This window comes from Sturnus vulgaris, chromosome 2 (genome assembly GCF_052056855.1).
Source record: "Sturnus vulgaris isolate bStuVul1 chromosome 2, bStuVul1.hap1, whole genome shotgun sequence".
In the NCBI taxonomy this organism is placed as follows: domain Eukaryota; kingdom Metazoa; phylum Chordata; class Aves; order Passeriformes; family Sturnidae; genus Sturnus; species Sturnus vulgaris.
Window position 1 is genome coordinate 102774512 of NC_142244.1, and position 20982 is coordinate 102795493.

At 38.6% G+C, this 20982-nt stretch overlaps 1 protein-coding gene across 1 annotated transcript in view; it reads right to left on the reverse strand.

Annotated features, from left to right (window-relative positions):
* Nucleotides 1-3748: 3748 nt before the first annotated feature.
* The window catches only part of CTPS2 (CTP synthase 2), a 58296-nt gene continuing 41062 nt past the window's right edge, over nt 3749-20982 (reverse strand). Inside the window, exons 14-19 of the mRNA XM_014875841.2 lie at nt 19443-19539; nt 17605-17660; nt 16781-16877; nt 15306-15450; nt 7001-7111; nt 3749-5324 (exon numbers count right to left, since the gene is read on the reverse strand). Of these exons, the coding sequence (XP_014731327.1) occupies nt 7042-7111; nt 15306-15450; nt 16781-16877; nt 17605-17660; nt 19443-19539 (465 nt within the window). The 3' untranslated portion in view covers nt 3749-5324; nt 7001-7041. The remainder of the gene's footprint in view (nt 5325-7000; nt 7112-15305; nt 15451-16780; nt 16878-17604; nt 17661-19442; nt 19540-20982) is intronic.

Consider the following 20982-nt stretch of genomic DNA (forward strand, 5'->3'; position numbering starts at 1 on the left):
TTTGGGCCAGGCTCTTTTTTAAGGTTCATGCCAAGAAAGAAACGATACCCACAGGTAATTCATGTGATCTGCTAAGGCTGACTGAAAAGTTCCTGGTTTGTCTGCTGAGTACAAAAGGAGCCTGTGGTGAGTAGCTCATATATAGACATCAATATTTAGCCATGCAGGTGCTTATAAAAGCATGGCCCACAAGGACTGTGTGTGATGCTGTATTTTGCAGTGTCCCATCACTCAAGTAGGACACTTACCAAGCTCAAAGAGGACCCAGGCCAGGTGACTCCAGGACTGTGCTGCCTGGTTTGTGGTCTTACATGAGAACACATCCCCAGCAACCCAGAGCATGGTGCCTGTGTGGAACCTTGAGGAAGCTTTCAAAAATTAAAAAAAAAAACTAAACTAAAACAAACAAAACCAAACCAATACAAAACAAAACAAAAACCCCAAACAAACAAACACAAAAAACCTAAAAACAAAAAGGCTGATGGGAAGGTGAATACAACATGCATACAGGATAGCAAACATTTTTGGGTATTGCAGAGTATCTCCATGGTTTGAAAGATTTCTATTGGCACACACTCACTGGATGCACATCAGAGGCATTCTGTGGCAGTGTTCTTCCCCAGGTGGGTTCAGAAATGAATTACACCAGGTTTTGGAATGAATCTTTGATTTTTATTTCCTCAAAAGGATCTGAGGTCTAGTACACAACAGCTGCTGTGGGAAATCAATCACATGTGGTAAGAAGGTTTGCTCCAGAACTGCACTATTTCTCTAAATTGCAAATCTGTATTGAGGCAATGAGGACCATGTTCCAAAGGTAGCAAAAGCTCTATTGAAACAAAAAGACACCTGAGGTCATATTTTTTATTGCTCAAATTGACTCTGTGAAATCAGGGTTTGTTGAAGCTGCTATTGGATGAGGATATGTTATGCAGAAGCTCAGAGCAGACTGTCCTAACTTTTCCTTTAAATATATGGAGCCTTGGATTATGCATTCCTTTAAATATATGGAGTCTTGGATTATGATTTAATCCAAGACTTCGGTTAGTCCTTAGGTTATCCACATGATGTTGCTGTGAATTTCACTACCATCTTCCAACTTTTAAGCTTCTTAAATTATTAGCTGAGGGTCCATAGAAGTAGAAAAAATAACCTTACCTTTCCAGGAGCACTCCTGAAACACAGAATGTTGCCCACACTTCAGGAAAAGCTGGTTTTCTAGGCTCTGATCCAAATTTGTGAGAGGACATTAGCAGGAGTCCAATAAGGCAACCAATTTCTTCAAATGAATTAGGATGTTACAAGCAGGGAAAATATTCCATATACAAACAAATCATCAAAGTCTAAAGATTAAAGTACACAATTTTTACAAGATGAAAGACATTTTAATAGACTTTATTCCAGCAGTAGGTCAGCTAGGTCACAGCAGGATGTTAAATCCTGCAATCCATGAGGTGTTTTAAAGAGCAAGAAACCAGACAGTACCGGCCAAGATGACTTACTTTTTTATGAATAAAGAACAATAGAACTGGTCCACTTCTGTGTTCCATGAAAAGTTAATTCATATTTTAAAAAATTATAAATGTTTACAGATAAAATCAAGACAATCAACCAGAGACTCGAAAATTAGCACTTTCGGAATTGCGATTCAGAGGGAATTTCCAACTGAGGCAACATAGACTTTTTCTTTGGACCTCTAATAGATGCTGATGTAAATATTCTGAGCCATTTTAGGGGAGTTATACAAATATGAGCCTGCTGCATAGTAGAACATATGCAGACTCTTTTCATGTAATTAGTTTAGATGAGCTCTCACTTCATTTCATCCTGTTAGCACATGGTAGTTACTGAATACCTGAAAAATCTAGACAGTACCCAATAAAGGGAGAAATATTTGAGATACTAAGTTCATTATCATCAAAAATACAAAGGCTGCTAGCTGAGAAAATGTGAGAAATCCTTGAACAAAGTACCAACCACGTCAACAGGGGACAGGGTAAAGTGATAAGAGGAAGGGTTTGTCTGGAAGTTATCACAGAGCTAACAGCTACCAATTCACTTTGTTAGCAGGGAAAAACTAAGCAATGTATGGGATAAAATGCTGAGGCACAGAAATACACCACAACTCCCATGCAGATGTCCCAGGGAAGAAGCCTCCTTCTACTTGTGTGCAAGGATGAGGTGTTACTCAGAAACAACTGCATCATTTGTTTGCTTCCCTGTCATGCTGGATGAGTTTCTGCAGAATGCTGTTCTCCCAAGGACAATGTTATTCTGATTGCCCCTTGCTCCACCCCACTCCCCTTCTCAGCAGATTTTGTTCACCTCACATATGCAAAGAGTGAAGCTGTGGGAAGTGAGCTTCATCCAGTCCCACATCGGTTTCCACAGCCCCTGTTCACTTGTACTGACTGGCTTCACTGCCAGCTCAGAAGTCTTCTGGGCTGTAACCACACTCCCTACTGTCATTGATCACACAGAATTTGGGGAGAAGCTTTCGTCTGCATTGCCATGGCAGCTGTAACACAGCTCTCATGAGGAGGTTAGCTCAGGTTGGTAAGTTATTTTTTACACTTGACTCTCCCTTATCTCCTACACATCATTTTAGGCAGCAAGCCCCTGCCCTTGAGTTTGTTGACAATCTGCCTTTTCTTTCCTGAAAACTTCCCTTAGCTTCGGGCTGAAATTCTTGCTTACACAGGAACTTGGTAACAGAACACAGGTTCTTGCAGAGAACTCAGCTTCTACTTTTAAGGTATTGCTCAAAACTTCCAGGGTCTTCCTGGCAAGCCAGGGCTTAGATGCCTCTAGAGAATTTCAGAAGTATGCCAGAGTCCCATGAATTTCAGGTCGCAGTAAGCCTTTTTTGGTACTACTCTGAATCAACAGTCACTCTGGCTTCAGAAAAACAGGAACCGAATGCAGCATTTGGCTCACCCTCCCACAAGAACTCCCTGATGAGGAATAGTCTTTTTGGTCAAGCAAATCTTCCTTATTAGATCCAACTCTGCATGGTGTTACACACTAGCACATGAAGGTTATGTCTCCAATCAGTTAAATAAGAGGAAGAAGCCTCAGCTTCAGGGTAGTACACACCAAGTATGTTAGGCAGGACCTCACTTGTAAAGCTGACAGTGAAACAAACCCACACTGCCAAGATGCAATACCTGACTGGAGACACTCAGTAAGACACAGTCCTGTGCACAGAATCAGGTAAGTGCAATACCTACCCTGCAGTCCCACTCCAAACTTGGATGCTGCTCTGCTTCTTTACAAACAAGTGCAGCTTCTGGTCCAACTCAACCAATCTACCAAACTTTCTGTGCACTCGCTCCAGCTGGACCATGTCTGTCTTGTACTGGGCAGCCCAGAACTGGACACAGCACTCTGTGTGTGACCTCACCAGGAGTACACAGCGGGGAAGGATTGCCTTCCTTGGCCTGCTGGCAACACTCATAAGGCAGCCCAGGATTTGGCTGGAAAAGGCTTGTTTGCCTTCTTCATTTCAGCATGCTGCTGCCTCTGTCAGCTCAAGTATGAGATGGATCCCATGTGGCAGAACACTGCTTTTACATGGAAGAGCACTGACAAGGGTACATTTCCAGCTACACTCCAGGTTGGATGTCTTTTTGACCCCTCCTTTTTTTCTCACAGACAATACCACTGGGAGATGATTAAATGATGAATTCTTTCCTTAACATCGCAGTTCACAAATGGCACCATGATTCTTTAGTAGGAACCCACACACTTCCAAATAACACCATTTATTGAAATGTTTTGAAAATACATTTTCATGATACAGACAATCTTAGGAAATTCTTCACTTTTCACAAAGCAGTGGCCTGTGTCTCTTTTTGGGGACGACATATAGTGACACCAATTCTGCTGTCAGCATTTCTAAGGCACATATTCACAAACTACTTTAGGAAAGTGAGGCCATAAAAATGCATTTTATGTTTCATCACCATTAAAGCTTCTTTTAGTGAAGAGAAATTTGCTGTGTAACCTGAGATTTTCTAGACCAACACATAGCTCTCAAACTTGCTGTTTTACAAAGCTGTAATAAGGAACATGGTGGTGCTTACTTTTGGGCAAGTATTGACTTTTGATGAATTAAAGAAGATACTTTACCCAAAACCAAAATGAAACACAATGATCAAAATTCAGAATTTTTCTTTATAGTTAAATATGTTCCAAGTATCTGGAGCCCATCAGTTACATAGCTCAGGTTCAGCTTCTGTGACAGGTTTGATGATGCCCCACTGCTAATAGGATCCTTACACCCCTGACACCCTAATGCTGCCTTACACCCAGAACAGCACCTCTCACCTTCCTCTTCTGTCCCAGTGGTTCAGGCTCCAGCTCTGGCTTTGCAGGGCTGCCTGCAGTTGAGATGCAGTGGAGTAACGTGTGATTTCTAAATCAAAACACATAATTCCATTCCATTCGGGAGTAAGTGCCACAGTGATGGAGTGATCACAGGATGCAGGAAAACAAGGGTGAACCTTACTTAATTTGCTCGAAACTTATTTACTGCAATTAACTGAGTATGGCACAGGTGGAGCCCAGATAACACCCCAGGTTTATGACTTGTGTTTCTACAGCTTTCACGCAAGTGTTAAAACTGGAGTTTAACATATGAATATATTTACTTTTTCTCTTACAAAATACAAATATGAAACCACCTTCTAATACCACTTCTGTAATTTTGTAGGTCAGAATTATGTTCAGTATTATCAGACTTCCAGGAGAAATAGAGCAAATGAATTTATGTGAAATAAAATCGCTTATAAAAGCAAAGTGAAAAAACTTGTATCCAACATTAATTACTATAATCACATAGACCTGAGAAACAGCAACCATTTTTCATTTGTACATATTGAACAGCAAAAAAGGTAAAAAAAATATATACAAACTTAATAGGGAAAAAAACCTGAAACAGTTTTCTACTGCTCAAGAGTAAGACAATTTTCCCTTTTATGTTTTAGTGCACTCCCCACCTCATTCCCAAGAACTAATGCGTTTTTTCTTTCTCTTCCAAGGCAAACTGAAACCAGTCAAATCTTCCTTCAAATCAAGAAAGCTGTGAACTAGTGAATTGATATATAGGACAAGGTAATAATGATTAACAGCTAAGGTGCACAACCATTTGGTAACTTTTGAAGAGAAACAGCATTTACACTGAACAGTTTTTGCTACAGAATAGTAAAACTGTCATCTGTAATGAGAATTACTGAACATAGTAGAGGAAGAAACAGTATGAGAACTGCAAGCAGTTTACTCTTCTACTTTCTTCTATTCAATATTGTCCCATTCACAAGTTTCTGTAACATAAAAAAAGGGAGAGGAAGGAAGAATAAATGTAAAAAAACAATTATTAAAAATATTTCATCTGTAACTCAGTTTATTTCATGCTTATGTAATTTTCACTCAAATTTGTTGACTCATTTCAAAGTAGTCCTATGTAAATTCTACAAGTAGATGCATTTCACCTGCATCAAACAGACCAAAATGAAACCACAAAGCTAAATACAGTAAACATGTGTATCCAGCTCTGATTAATGGGTAGAATTAACCAAGAGATAAAAATAAATAAGCCAATGCTTTTCTTTTATATCTGGATTTAGTTATTTAATCTTTTCTAGAGTAATCCTATTGAATAATAATTGGTATCCACTAGTGACATGTTCAAACAAAATCAGCTTGGATACTGATAACCACTTAAAAGCATCACAAAAGTACATTCATCCAAGCACTGAACAAGTCAGGCTGCAACAGTAAACAGAGAACTACCATTCATAAATTCTATTGAGGAAAGCAAGGGCTTTTCCAGAGGGACTGTCCTGTACCTTGTGTTGGTCTCAAGAAACAAACAGAGCCATTGTGATGTTTGGAGGTGGGAAGGATCCAGGTAAGAGCGAAGAGGAAAATTTTGTCTACTTATTTTTTGGTTATTTTAGGACAGGCATCAGTACTGTATGTACATGTACCAAGTCATTAAATCACTTAACATTCTGTTCTTTGCTCTCATGATCTGGGGATGGATCATTATCTTTAACATGTAGTACAGGAGAGCAAAAAAGAATTCAATTGAAAATCACAGGAGAAATCCATGCATCTAAGGACTGAACTCCAATTTCTAGTATCTCATGCCTCTACTTTGATCAGGAGACCATCAGGCAGAAAGGCATTCTTCATATGCAGCCTTAATTGTCTGCTTGGCACAGCTGCTTAGTGTCAACACCATGTGAGACATAATCAGAGGTGAAAGTTGTGTCCTCCTTACAAAAGTGCTCAGAAATACTGAGAAGCTGAGTGAGAGTGTCATACCAGCCTCAGCTCTGATGAATCTGCATAGGAAAAATAAAGTAAGACCAAGTTTCAAGGCCAGATCCTGCAGAGATCAGGTGTCTCACAGGAAATACAACCTCCAAACTAAAAGGAAAACTATGACTATCATGTTTACAGGTGAATAAAAAACTAATCAAGCATCACTCTGGCAAAGCCTATGGCAAAGAAAGCTACAATTTCATAAAACCTGTTTGCAGCTCTACCACTCTGCAGATTAAATACAAGTATTTATGTTGGGATGTCTTTGTCATATCAATGCATCTGATGCAATTACAGGCAAATATTAAGCCAAAATAAAAAGTAACGTCTACACAGCCTAGTTGAAGTGATTCCAAGTTGTAAACTGAAGACACAAAAGAATAAAATGTAATTTTAAAATGTATTTTTAATATATCATCAAACACTAGCACAGCTTGGTTTTGTACAGCATCCTACATAAAAGATGTACCCAAAATACTTAGACTTTAACATCTCAATTTCAAAGTTAAGCAGCAGAAGAGGAAAACAATTAAATGCTACAGACAAGAAAGAAGACATAAGCTCCCAGATGGGACTTGAAACAAATGGGAGAATTAAGTTAACTTTATCTCCTGTTTTAAGTCTAAATTAAATCAATGTCATAAAGCAGTATCAAAACATTTCAGTTTACCTCAATTGCATCATCCATTTCTGTGCTCTCATATAATCATTTCAGCTTGTGTCAGAATAAGGAAACTCTTTTTCTGGAGAGCTGTCATCGCTTAGGTCACTGTAGCTGTCACTGTTGGAACCAGTAAGAATTCAGAAAGGTCTAAACTAAATATTTTATTTCAAGCCCTCCAACCCACGATGCATATGACCAACACTTTCCTCAAATGCAACCCATTTCCAGAAAAGTTCTTTAGACTCATGCTAAGAACATGGTATTTGGAACACCTTCCTCTAAAGTAATGGGGTGAAGTTTGGACTTTAAGATCTGATAAGAAATAATGCTCTACCTGATCAATGGTATGTTCAATTTCTTTTTGCTTGACTCCTGTACAGTCATTTTGCATTTTGCTGGTGCTGCATGTCTATGATAATGGTTAACAAGATAGATAATAACACATCTTCAGAGCTATAATAAAAGGAATTTCTCCCTTATGGTAAAGAAAATAGTTGTTTTAACAAAAAACAAAAGTTATTTAAAAAAGAAAGTTTATTAGCTCACAATTCTTCAATTTACACTTAGATTACAATTCTTGCTCTTCTAGTTAAAGCACAAATAATTTTCATTGTACCAAGCAATATCCTGACAGTTTTTCTAGAGGTTTTATCCCTTTTGCTGTGTCCTGAGAGAAGCAGACTGGTTTACAGAGACCAAACTGCCATGCAAGTGAATGTTTTATAAGTGGCAAGAACAAGGAAACAGTGAAAAACAGGAATCACCACAGAGACTGAGAGAAAGAAGTGCCCACAAACCACATTTTCAGCCAGTATGATGTCTATTGAGTCTCCAAGTTTATCTTAAATCTAAGTGCACTTCAGAAGTGCCTCCAGCCTCAACCCTTCCCTACTATACTTCACTTCTACAGTCTGTTTTCCAGACATTTTAATTTTCCCAGATGAGAAGCCAGCAAAGGGAGCCCAGGGAACTAATAAGCACATTTGAGCAGCAGTAATTCTGGTCAGTCCTGTGACCCTTCAGAGCACAGGCTGTGGTTAGCACAGTACAGGTGGGGGTCTCAGACCTCATTTATGTGGGAACATCATGACAGCCTTGGGTACCAACTCTATGCCAGCCACTGACTGCACAGCTGTCTTGTCACATCTGCCTTTACTGCACATCCCTTCATCCTGCAGACAACAGGACCCCACTCATGGTGTTCCTCATCTCTGGGCATGATCTCCTACTGAGACATCAAGCACATGACCCAGCCAGACAGAGCCCTATCAGTGGATGCCAGTAACGCTTCAAGGGAGCCATGCAGCCCCACAGCTGGAGATCTCTGATGAGACTGCACTGTGGAACAGTGACCAAACTGCACTCAGCTACTCTGGTGCTCGTTACTGAGCACTGCTTTGTAGCCTGAATTTCACCCTCTCTTCTTTGAGAGAAAAGGAAAACCAAATAAAGAATAGGTTAAAAAATAGACACTTAAAAAGAGTGGGACAGGAGGAATGGCAGCAAGAGTCACCTCGTTTAAATTCTACCTCTGTTAGGAAAGTCTCCTGCAGTTACAGCAAGTCACTGTACCATATTTGTGTAAAACGGCATAGATAGTCTGGCTGTCCTAACATTAAGACTTTGTCTACAGCATTCTGCCCTTTCCTTGCATGACACACACACTGCTGATGTGGTTCTTATAAAGGATGTGTCATATCAGGCTAGTGTGAAATGCTTTATTTGATAATTTCATCAGCTGGTGATCAATTACACAGTTCAATTGAGGAAAGTGTTGTTAACAGTATGATCAAGCATGCCAGATGCACACAGACGAACACAACATCACCAACATCGTACTTACTTTTTTCTGAAAATACCCATGGAAACATGGAACAAAAATTCAGTATTATTAAAACAGTTTTGCATTTTCACATCACAGCAAAATAGTGCATAGAACTATATCTGTGCATAGAACAGAGAATAAAACTGATTGCAAAGAACTGCATATTCTTATAACAGCCCTGATTTAAGTCCAAAGTCTTCAGAGAACTTCTTTTTATTTTAATTAGCTCTGCTGCCCAGTGGCAATCACAGCCCAAAACCATGCCAGAGCTCTGTAAACACCACAGTATGGGAGTCAGATGGTTAAGTAAAAGTGCTCACTGACCAATGAAGTGAGTGGAGAACTGGAGAACCCAGCTTCATCTCTTGGAGGCACTCAGGTGCTGATCCCCACCCAGCACTCTCATCATAGGTCCTCCCCCACTCAGTGACACAGCTCTTAGAGGGATTTGCCCACAGGGGTAGTCACACAGCCTGGATGCTTCTGTGATTTCACTGACTTACCACCCAAACTTCTTAAGCCTGTTTTCAGTTTGCCAAAGCTGAGGCTCACTTGGCCACTAGCACAGAGGCTAAACCACTTACTCAGCTGATGACAATTTTGTTCCTGTTCCCACACTGCTCAATTTCAGTACAAGATCTGGCACCACATCCCAGAGAAGGGCTGTCATCATCACATTCTTGACTTCTGCAGCAGCACCTCAGCCTCCCCTATTGTAGGGCTACTCGATGGGGTGTAAATCAGTTTTCTGTCTCACAAGCAAGCCACAGGGCGAGAAAGGTAGGGGAAATACCCAGGTGAGGATCAGCCCTTAGACTTCAGACTCAGGTAGCTGTCAGTCTCTCAGTTTCAGCTGCTTGAATGATACGTCTAAGCACACCCAGAACCTCTGGCATCATCTTAAAAATAACAACTTGGGCCCAAGGAAACCTGAACTTCAAGAGTTAACCTGCCAGTGGACTTAAAAGCAAACAGGGACTTGTGAAACTTGGCATATCTACACCTGTGTGTTACAGCTTCAAACCAGCACTGCTGTCAGATTTCTAAGATTTACTCTGATGTCAAACACATTAGTATCATGTGTAATCCGAAGGAAAACTGTAGGTGGCATTAACCATAAGCAAGCCATCTTTTCTCTTTGGAATAAATGCATACTTTGTTCCAAATTACAAGGAGTTGTACACAGATATTAAACACAAAACCCAAATGGATGCTTTGTGCTCACAGTTGGTAGTATCAAGTAATCTTACTTAAATCTGCTGGCTGTGAAAGTGGTGGTGATGAGAAATCAAATAAGCCCAGCTTTCCTTAATGAAATTCTTTTTCACACTGAGCCAACCATTGAAAAAATATGCTTACATTTGCTTCAGCAAGTTTTCTCTCAGTTTGTGTTCAAATTAATTAGTAATTATCTTGGGCAGGAGCCTGATACCCATTTCATCTTATTTGTAACAATTCTTACAACAGCGGACTCCAACAAAAAGGAGCTACTGAGCAGATCTGAGGCCACCAGTTCTAAAACCGAACCCCAACAGTTTTATTCTTCCCTTTTATTTTTTTTTCTGGTGGGATATCGAATACAAAGTGGAGGCCAAAAAAAGAAAAATATAACAAAACTCTATGTAGTGTCACTGCATCTAGTCAGTCACTTTAGTCGTAGTGATGAAGAATTTAGGTCACTTCCCTCCTATAAAATGGGTACTCCGTTTTAACTTGGAAAATTCAGATCAATATTCTTTAGAAACAAAGCCTTTGGCAGTTTCAGGGGAACTTTTCTTTCATTCATTTTTAATGTACAATTGACAAAAAACTCCTTTTCCAGAAATATAAGGAATTAAAACAGTTACTACAGTAATGCTATGCCCTGGAAGAAGCCAAGCTAAGTGCATTTCTTCCTCAGTGGAAATTAAAGATACATGAAGTGCAGATAAATTTAGTACAGGCTGCAGTTGTTTAAGTTTCTTAGCTTTTAAGGACTCAGCAGAAGGAAATCTGCAAATTATTATAATGTATTTTTTCCCCAAAAAGCTGAATTATTTAAATGATTATGTCGTTAAAACATTATTTTGAATAAATACATATTTGATTGTGCAATGGTTATAATTGCAGTCACCCATATTCTTGGTACATATTTTTATGATCATTATATGGTCATAAAAATCATAGATATCATCTATGGGTCATAAAAATTTTATCTATCATTTAAAATTATGGTCATCATGATGCAATCCTATGCTTCCATAAAACATCATTTCATTTGGGAATCCCTCAGCACAAACCCAGAATTCCCCAGTTCTGACCTGCCAGCCACCTGCACTCACATAACTCCACCTAGGACAGTATCTTCATCTGGGATAGGCACCAGCAGCTCCCTACAATCACTGGAGGCTCTGGCAGTGTGTAATGTATAACTGACCCACAGAACAGTTATAATGAGCTATCTGGTGCCTTAAAGAGCATCTTCACTTAACAACTACAGAAGAAGACTTGAGGTGACTAGTTCAGAAGGGTTTTCACTGTAAACATTTAACATTTAAATGACAAAGTTAGCTGACATAACCAGCCATTACTAAGTACCAGTATAGTTAAGAAAGGATTTCCTTTAAAACTTTTCTGTAGTTTTCTGTAAGAGCTCTGAGGGTAACAGGGTCTTTGCTTCCCCAGCCATCCCACCTGGGGCCTGCACCACTGGAAGGTCACTGGAGCCAGAGCACTCGCCTTCTGTGGCAGCTGTGGTACTGACTCCTGCTGGTGAGGACACCATCCCTACCAGGACAGCTCCCACCCCTGCCTCCTGCAGTGTCATCTTCCATGGAGCAGCCCCTCTCTTGCTGCTCTCTTGACAATCTTCAAATCACTTTTCTTCCAAATCAAGTGTCTGGATTGAGCAGGAACATGATGCTGTGCCAAATGTGTTCTCAAGTGGGGACAACATATAGGGGACATCAGGCACCAGAACGTGTCACACAGGTTGTTTTCTGCTCTGTTCATAGGTGATGTCCTCCACAGCTGATCTGAGAGACAGCTGGACCATGCTAATGCAGGAAGCACCATATGGGCAAATTTTCTGAGTTTTCTGGTGTTTTATATAATGCAGCATTCCTTCTGTTCTCTAGCTGCTTTTGTTCCCTGTCTCTGAACACAGCTCATACGTCATCATCTTTCATTAATAATTTGCCCAGAACTCAAATGAGTACTCTGTGACTAGATGGCATTGGATTGGTGCCTCACATTAGCATATTCACTAATGCTTTGTAAAAGTTTTTTTTTCACAGTAGTCATAGGCCTATACTTACTCACCTAGGAAAACCTCCCTTGTACTGGATATTTGTGTTTAAATTATTTATCTTTAGCTTCTTATCCTCTTCCTCCAAAGATGTCATTATATTCACCAGAGATTACTAAATTCCCTACATATTTTTTTTGTTACTTCTTTGTTCTGAATAGCGCTTTCAGCTCTTATTCAAATGACATTATTTGCAAATATAATTAATGCACTCGGGCTTACTCTTGCAGGCCATTAACAAAGGTGCTAGTTGTAGACAAAGAAGAAATAAAGCCTGCTGATGCTTAACTGGATAAGGGGAAAAAAACAAGCCAAAATAAAACAAGCAACATGGCTTTATTGTACACCAGTGGTTTTGCAACCTATAATTATACTGCTCCCAAAGTCAGTTTTTATTAATTTTTTCCAAATGAAGCTACATAAGTCTTAGTAAAAGCCAGCAACATTATACGTGAAGTTCCCTTTTTCATCCACTAGTTTCCTATTAAAACCCTTTGTATTCTCTTTTAAAGCAGCATATTTCTGGGTGCTGTACACTTTGAGTCTCATGTAGCTTTGGTTTTCTCTGTCCTTGAAAATGAAAATGTAAACTAGCAGCCTCCAAACCACATTCCTCACTTCTATATGAAGTGGTGACTTCAGTATTTCCATGGAAAGGTTTGGAAAAGGTTATGACCTAAAACCTTTCACAAGGAAGTGATGTGCAGGGCTTTGATGGTTGGGCATTTGTGCCATAAAGCACAAGAAGCTGAAACCACAAAGGCAACTTAGGTGCCCAACTAGTACTTCAGGTAAATAAATAACAATTAATCACTGAGTTGCCCTGATCCTTTGGTCAGTTCTTGACTGTCTCTTGGTGTATACATGGAAGTTTCTAAGAATTAAATTTCCCCCAGAGGATGCATTCCAGTCTCAAACTTGATATGCTCATGCCTACGTGGGCCTATATCTGTACCAGACTAGCCTCACAAAAATTTAAGAGGCGGTTTATTCACTTTCATTTATTTAGGGCACTCTCCCAGAAGTTGTAATGCATCCTTTAAGATATTATTAGCTTTGCTTACAAGCTAGGGCTTCTGTCCAGGTGTCAAATATTCTAAAATTGCACCCTAATTATGGGGCTATTACATTTCTTAGAGTAATAGTTTCCTGTTAAGACTCTCATGCTGAAATACAAAGTCCTGAGAAAAGAGGAAATACATCATTCACTCTCTTTTTAGTATTTATGGTAGCCTTGCATAAGTAAATCTGCTCAGCTTGCTGGTCTGCACAAATTCTCTTGCAGCTTACTTTGCTCTAGTCAACAGCATCACTACAACACAAGTGGGTGGTGCTGGATGAGCTGTGCAGAAAATCCTCTCCTCACATTTCTTTCAGCCTTGCTAGGACATGCCTTAGCTTTACGACTCAGTGAAATCACCAGCATTCTGGGCTTTAAAGGTTTACATAGGAAATCTTTCCACTCAGCAGGTGGGTATATTAATATGAGTGCACATGCTGTCATTAACACTGCAGCTCCCTCCTGAACATTCTTCCATAAAAAATCTTCCTCCTTTTAGCCTCAAAATGCCTTCCTATTCCAGTGCTCTTTCTCAAGACACAGGGGTATTGCTTGATTGCTGTGTAACTAGGTAAACAGCAAAACCTGCAATTTTATATATTAAGTTTTGGGGTATGGACTTTTGTCTTTGCTAAATGTTTAAGATTTGGTAGGAGTTTTTTCTATGAACATGAAGAAAAAGAGTTGGGTATATATTTTGAATGATTCATTCAAGTAAGTCTAAGTGGGGCAAATTCTGTAATGGATGAAACTTTAGGTCAGGATTAGATAGCATAGTTGTTCCAGTGCTAAGGGATGTAAATTAGCAGGACACATGCAGATCACTCATTAAAAAAAAAAGTAATTTTTCCTTATCTCAGAGAAATAAATAAGGTTACTTATGGGATGAAGCATGTAAGAAAGGATATTGGAGCCTGTGAAGAGAGATGAAGTGTGAGTCAGAGTGCCCACAAAGAGGGGAAGACTGAAGATCACTGTGCTGGAAGACTGTGCCTTGCCAAGCACCACAAAAATTTAATCTGTATATTGCACAACCACACCTTTTAAAAGGTAGCTAGAATTATGACCACTTCTAACAATAACAGGCTAAGGTAATAGGAGTGTTTCAATCAAGCTGTAGTTTGCAGATCAGAAATTCATTCTCTTTGTATGTACATCATTGCACAACTGGGCACAGTGAATAAAATCTGATACCCATAAAGGAGTAGAGAACCAAAACAGATTGGTCTGGCTGTTTTCCCATTACTACTCAAACTTGAATAAAATTTCTATTTCTCTCTTAACAAACAGACCTTATTTTAATAGAACACAAGACTCAGGAAAAAAAAGCCAAACCCAACCCATAGAATTAACAAGTTTGGTGTCTTGTTTAGAGGAAAAGCCAGCCTGCCAGAGTTAGATCTGTTCGATGTTACTATTCAGTCATTTTATGTTTTTTTCTAATTTTTTGTTATTGCGCCCACACCCTCCCTCTGACTTCTTTATTATTGCTATTATAATGAAATTTTAACCGTTATTAATATCATTGAAATAAACAATAATTAGTTAACCCTGGCTAAAAAACAATGGTACATTCAATAAGCCAAAGCCTCTGTGTCCAAGACCAAGGACTGAGTTTTGGCTGAACCATCCTGACCTAGATCCAAATCCTTCTGCAAGTCTAAAGGTATCTCAACTGCTTTATTTCAGGCTTGCCCCTGAAAGATAGTATTTATTATTTAGCTACTGCAAAATAAAATCAGTGTTTTCTTTGTTGTTGCTATCATCATTCAAGTACAACTAGGTACAAATTTCCCTTCATTGCTTGATCCTCTAGCAAATCTCTTTCCTTATGAAGCTACTGTCAATGGAAGTTAACACAGAAGGTTGCAATCTTCATTTGAATTCATTAACGATTTTTACTTTTTTTCTGATTGTAATGTGGGGTTCTGGCTTTAGCCCTAATAGCCTCTGAAAAGGAAGAAGGGAGGAACTGTGTTTCCTGCTTGCAGGTTATTTAACACCCAGGCACACACAGCCACAAGTAAATAAATACATGAAGAACTCTTTTTTCCTCTTCTAGGCTTCTGAATTGAAGGATGGGATCGTCCCTCCAAAAATGTGACTGTTAAACTGTAGGCAAGCAATAAAGAAAGATTACCTTGGAGACAATTTACATCCACGCTGCAGGTATGCATTCAGTGTCCCAGTTGCTGCTAGCAACAGTCCAAGGTATGGAGGTGAAGGTTTCATAGGTCTTGAGGAAAATTCTGGGTGGAACTGAACTCCCACAAAATATGGATGATCTACAAGATACATATCAAAGAAAATTACACAATGTTGGAAGAAGCTGGTAGAAGAACTTTTAGGAAAAAAACCTTATTGAAGATTTCAGACTAGTGTCCAGAAGCCAGAGCAGCACATATGAATTTAAGGGTGAGGCAGCAGAAAACTTCTTTCCACAAAAAGCAACTGACAACAGAGGCAGAAGGTTAGTAGGGCAAACTAAGGAAAAATCATCCTATGATTCATAAAAACTGAATAATAAACCTGTATGTAAAACTAAATGAATGGGTGGGGGGTGAGGGGCACAACAACAGTTTACATTTATCATGTTATTGTCACAGTTTTTCCATATGTATTTATGCATGTCTATTCAGAACAATATGCTCAAAGCAGAAACAAAATCAAATCAGGTTGCTGACAGCTTTGTCTAGTCAAGTTTTGAAGGTCTCTGCTGCAAGGATGAAGATTTCACAGACTTTCCAGGTAATATACTCCAGTAATGTCATATTTAATGACACATTTCATATACTCAAGCAAAATGAACACATATTGGGACCTGACCAAGAATATTTGAGGGTGCTTAGGGAGCAGGGCAATGTCACTGTGAAACATTTTTATAGATAAAAATCTATAAAAGGCGAGAGGTCCCTGATGACTAGAAAAATGCCCTTCTTCAAGACAAAAAGAAGGCTCCAAGGAACCACAGAACATTTCTGACCTTCAGAACATGAAGGTCAGGAAAACTGGCACCAGCCTGAGAAGAATCTGTCTTTAGATGCAGGGAGAGCACTGGCTTTCCTGAATTCGACTTTAGCAAAGCTTTTCATACGTTTTCCTACCCTTTAAGTTGGAAGCTGTGGACTATGGGTAGACCACAAAGAGTGTTTAAAAAATGACCAGACTTCTGGGTTCAGAGAACAGTGGTGAGTAGTTTGAAGTCCAAGCAAGAGCACACGTGGAGATACTCAATGCTTGACTGATATAACTGGAGAATCTGATCTATACTGGAAGGTAGCCCTGTGCTGAAGCAGAAGGTTGGACTATATGACCTCCAAATCACTCAACGATTTTCCATAGCCAAATCCCCCTGAGTTAGATTTAGGACCATTTGGAAAAGGAGCACATTTGTCCCACATAATCAAACACACGCACAGTCTTTGCAAAGTAAGACTTTTCTTAACCTACTCTGAATTTTCACCCATTGTAATACACAGGTGGAGTTAGCAATATCCCCAAAATGATCATGGTTGTTATGACAGCTAAATATTGTGCCTACATGCCATTCAACAACCTATAGCTTATACAGTTCTAATAGATGCAATAAGTATTACAAACAAGTAAGACACTCACTCTCCAGTTCAATAATTTCCATCCTGTTCCCTTCTGTATCATGGCCAACAAATTTCAAACCCTTCTCTTCAAAGCAGTGAGTCAATTCTGGGTTCACCTGGAACATGGAAAGCAAAAATAATTGTAGTTCTGTTTCTTTTTGGATTTAACAAAGAGTAGCAGTTAATTGTAATGGTTTTTACATACATACAAGAATGAAGAAAATTGGGTAAGGGTTGGGAACTTTTGCTTTCTTGTTTTAACAACGCTGGCATAAATTTGCAAAAGTGGACATGTTTATTAAATAAAGAGATGAATCAGTAATTTTAAAAGTTACTATGCAGCATTCAAAAATTAAAGCCAGGGCCCCTTCTGCTTGCTGCCTTCCTGAATCCAAGCAGTCTGCATTCCCCCATTTTAAAATGGCCCACTAGATGTAGACTGACCTCCCCTTTGAATACTGCATTTCAGTGGTTATGACAAAAGCTGTGATGCAGCTCTTCCTTCAAACTAAGGAGCTCTGCAGTGAGCTGTCTCATTTCCTTGATGATGTTTCATCCACTCAGTTAATATCCAAACTTTGAGCAAGTTTACCATCACGTTCTCTTCCCTTTTAAGGAAGGTTAATATTGTCTGAATCAGTTACAGCATGCACATATCTGATTGTTCAGGCCCCTTTAGGGACACTGATGGATTCAGATCCCTTTTGAATTACCTCAGAGATAACTCCAGGAATCCACCTCGTTTGTGTCTCCATGAATGACAGTATTTTGGAAGTATTCAGGCACCTTATCTCAGATAAGGTTCACACAGAGGAGTGGACCCATACAAAGGACAGTGCTTACCTCATATCGATGCCTGTGTCGCTCCTCTACAAACATTTCATCACCATAAAGCTTCCCTGAATACACAAAAAAGATAAATTTAAGCCGAAGTGTTGCTTTAATAGTTGCTACAATTATTCCTTGCAATTTAAACCTCAAAAAAGTCACATTTAACACATTGTAAACTCAACAAGTCATTATTCATCTCATTGTGTTTTTCTGTTCTCCCTGAGTGACTAGATGACTAGTTTCTTTTAATTTACTGTTACCTGAGTTTATTCAGGATTCATAGTCAACATTCCTTGACTAGAAATAGCACAGGCAGACTAGAATCTAAACATGCTTTAACTAATTTAAATTGTAAAGCTCAGAAAAAAGTCTGAGTGAACCAGCAATGTAAAACCCCTTCAGGGTTTTACAACAGTTGCACACAAAAGATGCAGGGAAAGAAGCCTTTTAGTAGCATCTGTTCCATTTTAATAGATTATGCATGGCACCTGGCATAGTACCTCCAAAGAACAGAAAATATTGCTTTTCTGTTTTCCTGATCTCATTACCCAAATGACTCTTGCAGTCTTCTGTGCATCATCTTGAACACTCCACATTTCACAGCAACAAGGAGCAAGTTAGAGGTGTGCAGTAAACCAGATTTTAATCATATCTCTTATAATCATGGCTCAAACTTTACTCTCAATTTACACTAAGGTCATGACAATTACTGTCTTGCTAGGGGATTGGTACATGAACTAAACTGCCAAGAACATCTTAAAAATCGTAGGATAATAGTAGTGCCATTTTACAAAAAATGGTGTATGTCTTAATTTTAAGGGATCCCCTTTTCATAACTATTATTTCCATTCAAATTGTAAAGCATAAGAAAAAGAAAAAAGATTTCCTGTTTAAACTACCATAGCTTTTTATGATTCTTTATAAAGACCTAAATAGATCTAAACAATTCTTAATATTGGTCAGGGTTACAACACATGTTAATTTTTATTAACTTTTCCAAGAAGTGCTTAGATCACACAACAACTTATACATTGTGATATGCATATCCATATCACATACAGGCAAAGTATCACCCAGGCTAGTTAGATCACCAGTATGGGCATCTCTAGAATTGGAGATTTTTCATTAAATGTGCATATGGTATTACACTTTGGTCTCCTGCTGAAGTAGATGTCATTTTTAAATACTCAGAAGGATACATTCCTTAAGTTTAACATAGCTAAAGAGAGAATACCTCAGATCAATATCAAGGGCAGGGCAATGTAAGAAATATATATTTAGTCAATGGATAAGAAACTACTTTTTACACCTTTGCAGCATCATCTGCATTACTACTGTATAATGGGCTGATTAATAGGAGACAACTATTACTTCAATTCTAAAATACACATAGATCAACTTAAATATTTTTTTTCTATATTCTGGTTGCTTTTATTTTGTTATCTGAAGCATCCTGTAACAGCAAATAATTTTCTTTTTCTGCAACAGATACTTTGCTTTCCCAAACTAGACTGCTTTCAGGACCAGGCTAGAAAATAGGAAGAAAGCAGTCTTCTCAAAAACATAATGAATTAAACTACCACAAAATGAATTTCAGTTTTATCAACATTTTAGTCTTTGTTTCTAAAAAAGCATTGGACCCTCAGTGACAGTTTCACTGGGAGTTATGAATATCTCTCATTTCTTTTTTACACTCCAATTCTCAGTAAATGTAAATAACAGGATCAGAGTGAATGAGCTCAGGGAAGCTGCCACCTAACTGTTTGCTTAAGATTATAGGATTTTTTATTTTCCATGTTACAAAGCTCCTATCCAAAAGGCAAAGTCATAAGAGCAGAAAAATAACTTACTTAAAACAGAATTTTCAGTTTTAAAAACTGTCCTCCTCTTCCCCAGTCTCATTGTTCCTCCCATATCTCCAGGATTGTGTTCTGGCATGTCAATAACCTGTAGAGAAAAGTTGTTCAGACACTGTTTCATTCAACAAATAAAAAAATCCTGAAACAAACAATTGCCTAGAAAGTTGCACAGATTTATAAATGGCGACTTTACATATTTTACCTCCAACCATTCCCAATCATTATTTCTCTTTTGTTTTTCTACTGTTTTGTTCTTCAATACTGCATTGTAATACACTGACAATGTTAACTAGCTTGTGACAAATGTTTTCATTTAATGTTAAGATTAACAAAAGCAACTTACTGATTTCTTATTTTAATTTTTTGGGGTGGAAAAACCACTTTTCTTTTAAAAATTATACCGAAATGTTACCACTAGGATAACTCTGCCCAAAGTTCTTCTTTCTGCTAAGACAGTACACAGACTTTTAAAAATCAAAATTCATAGACCAAAAAAAGTCCACCAAGTGCCATCTCTGGAAAAACAAAGTCCCTGAACTTTGTTTCAGAGGCCGAAAGATTATCCTGGGTAAATATTCGCGTACACCAGGCCATTTCCTATATTGCTCTTTCTTATGGTGAGAGGCAGAAACAGTGGTGTTATCAAGTGAGAAATCAACCTCTTTCTTGGGCAGTAGGAAGAGGGGAGGGGCAGCAGCAGCAGAGCAGAAAGAGGACACTTGTAGTGAGATGGTGATGTTGTAAAAGCAGAGTATGAGAAGAGGTGACTCCAGTATGTGTGTGCTATTTCAGATTATAGATATAACTAATTTATCACAGGAAATGGAAAACCATTCCCCCCTCTTCAGCTCTACTAAAGGGTTTCTCAGATTGCTGAAGACTTCACAAAATACTGGGTTGCCTTATATGAAGAATAAGCTATTTAATATAGAATTTAAACAAAAGGATATACAACAAATACTGGGATGAGGACGGAAGCAGATGGGTCAAACAGCTTTTTTGTGGGACAAGTGAAACACAGGATAGCAGCATTCAGGGCACATGAGAAACCACAATTTAGTGGAAGGAGTGCACTTAGTGTTTTGCTCAGTTTGAAAAATCCTGCAGGGTCCCACAATCCAGTATAGAGGAAATCTGTCTAAGAGAGGTAAAACAGTCTGAAATTGTAGAAACATGAGCTGAAGCTTTGACCTATGTACTTGTATTCACATAAACACAGTCAGTGAGGAATGTAATTGACAAAGAAAAGTTCTAAAAATACAAATATTCACATACATGGGTAATCTTGAATGGATTTTTATTAACCTTAATTTGCCCTCTGAGAGTAATGAAAACAATATCTGATGATACACTTCATAAAGTGAAGTTATTCAATTTAGGAGGGATGGTGGAGAGTGCTTAACCTTTGGCTTTGTGCCAATGCATTTCAGCCGTGTAATTATCTCTGTACAACCTTATACCTCCAAAATGTTATTTATAAGCTATATATTCATTATAAAATGCCATGAGCAGGAGTAGTGATCAAACCAAT